Source organism: Pongo pygmaeus, chromosome 3, assembly GCF_028885625.2.
Source record: "Pongo pygmaeus isolate AG05252 chromosome 3, NHGRI_mPonPyg2-v2.0_pri, whole genome shotgun sequence".
Taxonomy (NCBI): domain Eukaryota; kingdom Metazoa; phylum Chordata; class Mammalia; order Primates; family Hominidae; genus Pongo; species Pongo pygmaeus.
Window position 1 is genome coordinate 61,285,329 of NC_072376.2, and position 9,672 is coordinate 61,295,000.

At 37.8% G+C, this 9,672-nt stretch overlaps 1 protein-coding gene across 4 annotated transcripts in view; it reads right to left on the bottom strand.

The window, feature by feature from the left end:
• The window catches only part of CEP135 (centrosomal protein 135), an 85,999-nt gene that overhangs the window by 40,128 nt on the left and 36,199 nt on the right, over positions 1–9,672 (bottom strand). For all 4 annotated transcript variants that reach the window (XR_008502000.1, XM_054484396.1, XM_063664544.1 and 1 more), the window contains 2 exons: positions 9,134–9,211; positions 2,418–2,569 (listed from right to left, as the gene is read on the bottom strand). Coding sequence is in view for 3 of the 4 variants with exons in the window: in XM_054484396.1 (XP_054340371.1) it covers positions 2,418–2,569; positions 9,134–9,211 (230 nt within the window). In the remaining variant the exon portion in view is untranslated. The remainder of the gene's footprint in view (positions 1–2,417; positions 2,570–9,133; positions 9,212–9,672) is intronic.

The window sequence follows — 9,672 nt, forward strand, 5'->3', positions numbered from 1 at the left end:
CATGAGCACAGCTCACTGTAGCCTTGAACTCCTAGGCTCAATCAATCCTCCTGCCTCAACCTCTCGGGTAGCTAGGGATATAGGCACATGCTACCATGCCTGGCTGACTTTTGTATTTTTTGCAGAGGTAACGTTTCACCACATTGCCCAGGCTGCTTTGAATTCCTGGGCTCAAGTAATCCTCTCACCTTGGCCTCCCAAAGTGTTGAAATTATAGGCATAAGCCACCATGCCTGGCCCTGACTCTCAGCTTCTTAAATGTCTTCATGTCAAGGAAAAGAGAACATGATGTGATCAAAGGGGTAGCAAGAGCTCTATTAATCATATTGAAAGTGGCAAAAGGTTTAGATAATGTAGTTTTACTTCCCAAGAGTGCCAGGTATCATGGTTTGTATTTGGTTTTGCTTTGGACTTGGATTCAATGGTTTCAACTCATGGTTCTACCAATACTTACTGATATGGAGAATATGACTGATACACTTTCCTAAGAGACAAGATAAGTCATATTTTTCTGTTAGAGCAAAACAAAGTTATGAAATAATGCCATATCCCCAGGTTATATAAGGTAACCTGGTAGAAAGGTGACAAAAATTCTCACAATGGCCCAGTGACTGAATTACTCCTAGGTGAGGGAAGAGGCTGATTGAACTCATAAGAGAAAAGGGTATTAGTAGTAGTACAAGAAATAAAACTCCAAAGGAGCTACAGGCTATGTTATCCAAGAAAGGGCACTGAGAGCTCTGCCTTCTAAGATTGGAAAAAGCCTCCTGTGAGGAAAAGAGGTGTTTCAACCATAATCTCAAGGAAAAACAAAAATGGGTTACATGCTAGATCCAGTCAGCTGGACACGAAAGTGAAAAGTGAAATTCTGGATGACAAGAATATGTCATGTTATATGTACTTTAGAGCTGAATCCAGACATGAGCCAGAGGAGATACCGGTCCATTCAGCTCTCCTCTTACAGAAAAAAGCAAAGAAAAAAGCAGCATCTACTTTAGTTCTTCCTGAGGTCTAACCTATCAAAACTATCATCAGAGAAGCAAAAGAGCAAAACTGGAGATGCTCTTTATGAGTCGCTAATATAGTATTCCTTAATTAACTAGACACACCCAGTTCTTGGTCTTATTTCATTAAGTCGTTAGACAATCAGAAAACCCTTATGAACTACAGTCTCAGACTTTTCTTTTCCTAATTCCTTTGATTCTCATATTTGCTCTACTATATACTTTTGTGATTCCTAGTTTTTTGTACATTGGAACTATGTCTTTTTTCTCATCATTTATTTTTGTTCTTTGGAGTTCTGGGTGACTTTCATCAGTTTGTTTTTTCTATTTCACCAACTCAGTTTTCTGCAATATCTAATGCCATTCACTAACTTTTCAGTTTTAATTTGTTAAATCTTTTTTTTAAAGTGTCATTACTATAATCCTTTCTGATCTCAAGTTGTCACTGTTTCATGACTAAATGTTTCACAGATGTAATGTCTTGCTGACATTTGAAAATCTTTTCCTGATTTTGACTGCAAATGTAATTTAGAGAGAGGTGTTTCCTCAGATTCTTCAGAGTGGTCCCCTTTTTCCGACCTTCAGTATCTTTTTACTTATTGCAGCTCCCCTGACCAGAAAAAAAGCTTTGTTTGCCTTTTGTTTCCTTGAGTCTTCTGTATTCTAAATTAATTAATGACTAACCAACAACCCAATATGCTAAGGTAAATGTTCTACTTATTGTATTTCTCAGCCCCATATTAGTCATCTAAACCTTTTGATTTTATGTAAAAAGTGTTTCTTAAATTTGCTCTCTGTTCTCTAAGTTCATTACCACTGCTTCAGTCCAGATCCTCGGTCTCCTTTTTTTGCCATCAATCTCTAAGACTTGAAATCCATGTTCCATATTTCCACCAAAGTTAGCTTCCTAAAAGGAATACTATTCATATGTCTTACCTCCCTACTTAAAAAATTCTGTTTCTAAATCAGAAAGGGTTAAAAATTGGAGATAAATTCTTTGACTTTACATTTCACTGAAAGAGGCAAGAAAGAGAAAGAAAATGGCATAGGTAGTAAACAATTCTGTAATTTTCAGTATTTTACACTATGAAATACAAATGATCTGAAGTATTTAAGAGGATTTCAAAAGGAAGAAGGCTGAAAAACTTTGCCTGCAATCATATTAATCTGTGAAATTTCTTTTAAAAAACACAGATACCCAAAACCTACCCCAGTAGATTCTCAGTGAATTAGAACCTCCCAAAATCAGCCCCTTAAATTCATACTTTTCAAAAGCTCCCAGGTGAGTCTGCTGCAAAGCCAACTTCTAAAACTACTGCACAAAGGCCCAGTCCAAAATGCCATGGTTATAAACTTTACATAACCACAAACACGTTCCCAGAAATGAAATTAGAAAATTTTGAATAAACTTACCTAAGTGAGTTCACCTCTGTTTTCTGATGAGATGAGTCACCAGCCACATGGCTAAATTTTTGAGCTTGGACTTTTAATTTGTTCTCTAATGACTCTATTGTTTCTTTCATTATTAACACTTTAGACTTTAATTCATATTTTTCGCTTTCAAGCTATAATTTAAATTAAAAAAATAATAGGTATATATCTTAATACGTTAATGATATTTTTCTTAGGCACTCTTTAATAATATTTCCGGAAGAAAACTAAGAAAATAGATTTATTTTTATAAAAAACTTTAGAAGTCATGTGTACAGTTCAGGTTCTAGGAGTCAGAATGGGTGTAAAATTTCTCCTCACTACCATTAAAGATACAAACAAAATATAAAAAGCACGAAGAGAAAAGAATATATCTATAACAGCAATGAAACAGGAAGGAAACCACTGGCAGAGTGAAAATTTTGGGGAATTTCTAAAACACAATAAGTAAATAGGACTGAATTGAGGGGGAAAAAACACAGCACAAAACACTGTAACCCAAACACAAAGTGGGCAAGATCTATGTGAAGAAACAGTGTAATTTTCCTGAAAAGCACAGAACATAACCTGACATAATGTAAAGGCACACAGTGTTTCTTGACGGGAGCACAATATTGTGAATACACTAAAATTTCCTCAAATAATAGTAAATTAAATGGAATTCCAATACAATTCTAACACAAGCTTTTTAAAAACGGGAATGGCTTAGATTTGATTCTAAATTCATTTACAAAAAGAAAAAAAGAAAAAAACAGGAAAAATTTTTGGAAAAAATACAAGTATACTTGCTTTATGAGATATCAAAACAAACTATAAAGTTATTATATGGGAGGCTGAAGTGGGCGGATCATGAAGTCAAGAGATAGAGACTATCCTGGCTAGCACGGTGAAACCCCATCTCTACGAAAAAATACAAAAAATTAGCTAGGCGTGGTGGCACATGCCTGTAGTCCTAGCTACTTGGGAGGCCGAGGCAGGAGAATCGCTTGAACCCTGGTGGCCAAGGTTGCAGTGAGCCGAGATCGCGCCACTGTACTCCTGCCTGGGCGACAGAGCGAGACTCTGTCTCAAAAAAAAAAGTTATTATAATAAGAACAGTGAAGATTTCACATACAAATGCACAAGCAAATTTATGAAAGTGAAAACAGTGAAAAATATCATGTACAGATGTAAATTTAGAAAAGATAGCATTTTTGGGAAGTAGGAAAAGGATAAACTTAAAAAATAAGAGTAGGGGGCTGGGCATGGTGGCTCACACCTTTAATCCTAGTACTTTGAAGGCCAATGCAAGAGGACCACTTGAGGCCAAGAGGATTGCTTGAGGCCAGGAGCTCGAGACTAGCCTGGGAAACATAGTGAGACCCTGTCTCTACAATAAAATTTTTTTTTTAAATTAGCCAGGCATGATGGTATACCTGTAGTCCCAGCTACTAGGGAGGCTGAAGAGGTGGGAGGATCGCTTGAGCCCAGGAGTTGGAGGAGGCAGTGAGCTATGATCATACAACAGCACTCTGGCCTGGGCAACAGAGCAGGACTCCATCTCTTTAAAATAAATAAATAAGTGTAGGGACAAATAGTCACTGGAAAAACAACTTAGCTGGATTTCTTCTTTATTTTACATACAAAAATAAATTCTAGATGGGAAAATGACCTACATTTAAATTTTAAAACCAATAAATATTAGTAATAAATGTAAGTCTTCCAGTTAAAACTGTGGACTGACCACACATATTTTATCTCCCCTCCCTCTGAAAGCATTGCTAAAATGACAGTAAAGGAATAAGAATACACAGCTCTAGAAGCGAGGTTTTTAGAAGAAAAAACTGAAACTGATGTTTGTATATTCAAAACATATTTAAAGGCATAAGTCAGAGATACTGGAACTCTTGACAAAAATTAGCAATAGGTTCAATGAACACCAGGTAACAAAAAGCAAAGCAAACCAAAACAAAGTCAATTACTAACAAAAGGAAAAAAATTTACAAGAAAAAAGAAGATGGATCAGTCACCACTACTCCATCACAGCACAAAAGCAGCCACAGACAATATGTAAATAAATGAGCAAAACCATACTGCAAAAACAGACTGGAGGCCGCATTTGCCCTGGGGATCATATTTTGCTGAGCTCCATCATATCTGGTACATATCTAGAAAGGGAATTGTTGGTTCATAGGGTATGCCTTTGCTAGATAATACCAATTTTTTTGGAACAGATATGAAGTTTGCACTCCCAGGAGCTACACATATTTGCTAATACATGTTACAACTTGATAATTTCTAATGCCTTGATGTAAAATGATTTTACTGTTTTAATTTACATTTCCCCCATTATTGAGGTAGAATATCTTTTATGTTTATTAGCCATTTGTAATTTCTTCCTCCATAAAGATTTTATTCACATCTTCTGTTGAGGCTTTTTCAGGGGAGGGGGATGAAATGTGTAGCAAATTGTTCTATCAGTGGTTTGTCTTTTCGATTTATAGTTAAGTAGATAAACAAAGATTTTTTTTTGTCAATGTGCTCCCATTTATTAGTGTTTTCCTTTAAGGAATAAACTTATTTGTGTTTGTATCTTGTTTAGGGGCACACATTCTGGCACCAGACACCTGCTAGTTGTGTGATCTTAGGCAAGTTTCCCCTCTGCCTCAGTTTCCTTATTTGTGAAATGAGGACAATATTAGCATTTACTTTATATGACTGTTATGAAAATTAAAATAATTGGGTATAAAATGTTGAGAAAAGTATCTGAAACATAGTGAATGCTATATAAATGACTGATATTATTATTTCTCCAAGGTCAAAAAGATCTTCTCCTGCACTTCTTATAAAAATGTAGTAATATCTTGAATATTCAAGGCTGTAAGTAACCTTTAACTGATTTTTGGGTGTGGCATATTTGAGTTAGGATCCAATTTTTTCCTTTTAAAATATGAATAGCCAATAGTCTGAGAAACAATTAGTGAATAATCATTCCTTTTACCATTGATCTGAGTTACTTCACAGATCAAATTCTTACATTTGTGGGTTTGCTCTCTACTGGGTTTGATCAGTCTCTCCCAATCCCTGTTGTTTTATTATGTCTTCTTCTTCTTCTTCTTTTTTTTTTTTTTTGAGATGGAGTCTTGCTTTGTCTCCCAGGCTGCAGTGCAGTGGCGTGATCTCAGCTCGCTGCAAGCTCGGCATCCCAGGTTCACGCCATTCTCCTGCCTCAGCCTCCCGAGGAGCTGGGACTACATGCGCCTGCCACCACGCCCAGCTAATTTTTGTATTTTTTTTTTAGTAGAGACAGGGTTTCACCGTGTTAGCCAGGATGGTCTCGATCTCCTGACCTCGTGATCTGCCCGCCTCGGCCACCCAAAGTGTGGGGTTACAGGCGTGAGCCACCACGCCCGGCCTTTTTTTTTTTCTGAGACGGAGTCTTGCTCTGTCACCCAGGCTGAAGTGTAGTGGCATGATCTCAGTTCACTGCAACCTCTACCTCCTGGGTTCAAGTGATTCTCCTGCCTCTGCCTCCCAAGTAGCTGGGACTACAGGTGCATGCCACCTCACCTGGCAAATTTTCGTATTTTTAGTAGAGATGGAGTTTCACCATGTTGGCCAGGCTGGTCTTGAACTCCTAACCTCAAGTGATCCTCCCGCCTCCGGCTCCCAAAGAGCTAGGATTACAAGGGTGAGCCATCATGCCCAGCCTATTACGTATTACTATAACTCTAAAGGCTTCACATCTGGGAGGACAAGTCTAGCACCATGTTCTTTTTTAAAACTTCTATGTGATTCCTGGCTTTTTGCTTCCAAGTAAATGTTAAGATCTATTGTCAATTCTTCCCCCTCACCCCCCCACACAATCTTATTGGGATTTCAACTACAGCTACCTCAACTCTGTAGATCAAGTTGGGGAAAATTTATGTTATTTTTATAACCTTTTTTATAAACCTGATATAATCCTCCACTTACTTAGGCTTTCTTTAATGACTTTCAATATGGTTGCATAATGTTTCCTATAAAGATTCTGTAAATTTATCCATAGGTAAATTGTATTATTCATGACTACTAAAATTGTATGCATTTTCTTTTTATTTATCTTGCTTGGGATTTGTCATGCTTTTGGAATTCATTTTGAATCGGGGGGTTCCTGTGTTTTCATATCTAGAAAATCATCAATCATTATCTCTTCAAATACTGTCTCTCCCACATTCTATTATGTCCTCCTTGAGTCCTAACTAAATATTAGTCTGAATATTAGATCTTCTCAGGCTATTCGCCAACATTTTAACTTTTAAAATATTTTCTTATTTGTTTCTTTCCAATGACTTCTAGTACTTTCTTCAGATACATTTTCCAGTAATTAATATTACTGCTTTTAGCTTCTGGTCAAGCTGGAGTGATAGGGACCAGATTTACTCTTCCGCCTGAAATAACTAAAAAGTTGGATGAGATATATGAAACAATGGTTTTCAGGACAATAGGCATCAGGCAATGATGACCAGTGACCCCTGAGAGACAGGAAACAAATGTGATGAGCTTTACATTTGCTCCAACTTATTGCCTGGAGAATTTCCAGACTGTGACACAGAGAAAGGAACCGACATGGAACCCAGTGTTCTGCCCCAAGTTCAGAAGACAGGCATGACAGTCAAAGAAGGCCAAGGCAGCTAAAGTTTGCAGGACAGGTATTAGAGGAGAGGTGCAAAGAGTGAGAGCTCCACAGATCTATAAAGGGTACCCTTTAAGTTTTCGGCTGAGTAGAGCTCAGCACAGAGTAAACTACCCAAGGCCAGGGAAAGAACCATGAACAAATTAGAGGGAACAATACTCAGAGCTCATGCAGGGCCAGGAAAAGTTCCTGTGCCCATCAGTCATTTGAAAATCTCATAATTCATAGGACAACAGGTAGCATACTAAAAAGGGTTTTATCTCAGTAGTGAAACAAAATTAGTCCAAGACTAAACGCTACTTTGATCCCACCTAACAAAGCTTAACGGGAAGACTGAAACGGATCAGGCTACTTCTATATAATTTAACTGCATCCCAGAACAAACCTCAATAGTATTTCATAGTAATACAAACTATCTAGCAACCAAGAAGGTAAGATTCACAATGTCTGGCATCCAATCTAAAATTAAATTACCAGGCACACAAAGATACAGGAAAATATAATCCATGATGAGGTGACACTTCAACCAACTCAGATGACAGAATTAGAAGGCAAATAAATTAAAACAGTGAAGGCATAGTAATAGAAGCCAGCCAAAACAAAACACATCAAAGGTTGACAAACTATTGGGTACTATCCTCACTACCTGGGTGATGGGATCACTTGTACCCCAAATCTCAGCATCACACAGTATACCCATATAACAAACTGTACATGTACCCCTGAATCTAAAATAAAAGTTGAAATTATAAAAACAGAAACATACCAAATTGTTAAAAATCCTGTCTCCAGAGAGAGTAATAAAGAATGGAAGTGAATTTCTCTTTTTACTCTACGTCTATACGATATAATTTTTTTTTTCTTTTTTTGGAGACAGGGTCTTGCTCTGTCACCCAGACTGGAGTGCAGTGGTGTGATCACAGCTCACTGCAGCCTTGAACTCCCGGGTTCCAGTGATCCTCTTACTTCAGCCTCCCAAGTAGCTGAGACCACAGGTGCATGCCACCATGCCTGGCCAATTTGTAAATTTTTTGTAGAGACGAGGTATCACTATCTTACCCAGGCTGGTCTCAAAATCTTGGGCTCAGCTGATCCACCTGCCTCACCTTGGCCTCCCAAAGTGCTGGGATTATAGGCATGAGCCACTATGCCTGGCCTATATGATTTTTTTATAACAGCAAAATAGCAATAATCATAGCTAGTACCTACTAAGAGCTTACAATATGCCGGGCACACTTCTAAGTTCTTTATATGTATTAACTCATTTAATTTTCACAAAAACCCTAAGGAGTAAGTACTAGCACTATTCTTATTTTACAAATAATCAGGGAACAGAAAGGTCAAACAACCTGCCTGCAGGTAATAGGAGGCAAAGATGGATCTGAACCCAAGTAATCAGCCTTCAGAGTACACACTCCTAACTGCTGTTATACAGCTTTTCTAGTACACTATTTTGTGACTTTTTTTAGGAGTTGTAGTCTTGCTCTGTTGCCCAGGCTGGAGTGCAGTGGCGTCATCATGGCTCACTGCAGCCTCCAACTCTTGGGGTCCAGTGATCCTCCCACCTCAGCCTCCCAAGCAGCTGGGACTACAGGTGTGCACCACCATGCCCAGCTATTGTAATTGTAATTGTATAAAACAGTGTATTAGGCCAGGCGTGGTGGCTCATGCTGTAATCCCAGCACTTTGGGAGGCTGAGGTGGGCAGATCACGATGTCAGGTCAGGAGTTTGAGACCAGCATGGCCAACATGGTGAAACCCCGTCTCTACTAAAAATACAAAAAAAATTAGCCGGGCATGGTGGCACGCAACTGTAGTCACAGCTACTCAGGAGGCTGAGGCAGGAGAATCACTTGAAGCCGGAGGTGGAGGCTGCAGTGAGCTGAGATTGTGCCACTGCACTCCAACTGGGGCAACATAGTGAGACTCCATCTCAAAACATAAATAAAAATAAAAATAAAATTAAAAAATAGTGTATTAAAACTGTAATTGACATAGTTATTCGTATAACACAAGATACCCCAAGTCCAGTTTGATACATTACCTGATGATTAACACATGTCAAATGTTCAATAGTTTTCTCTAATTCTGATTTTCCAAAAAGACTCATTTCTTCAATATGCTGAAAAATAATGTTAAAGAAAATGTTCATTTATATCAGATAACAAAACAAAATCACCACAGTAAGCAATGTAAGTCTACAGTTCTATTATATTGTATTTGTCCTTTCATAAAACACAGAAATGTTTTAGAAAGAAAATCATTAGACATTTTACAAAAATGATGTTTTTGGTTTAAAAAAGGCACAATAGGTTCTCATCTTTTACACTCTCTACCTCCATGTGTGATTGTAGTAGAAGACACAGATTAGTAAGGATTCATTCATAAAGATTTATACAGATTAATCCATAATAGCAAAACTATAAAAGGACAAAACCAGCAGGTTAAATAAAAAGCTCAGGAGTATGCCCTCACAAGAGGAGATGTAAGAGAAACAAAATACAAAGGAAGACAAGATCAGAAAGACACAGGAAACACAATACTACAAGGCCATGCAAGAGATGCGAGTTTCAATAAGGGGCT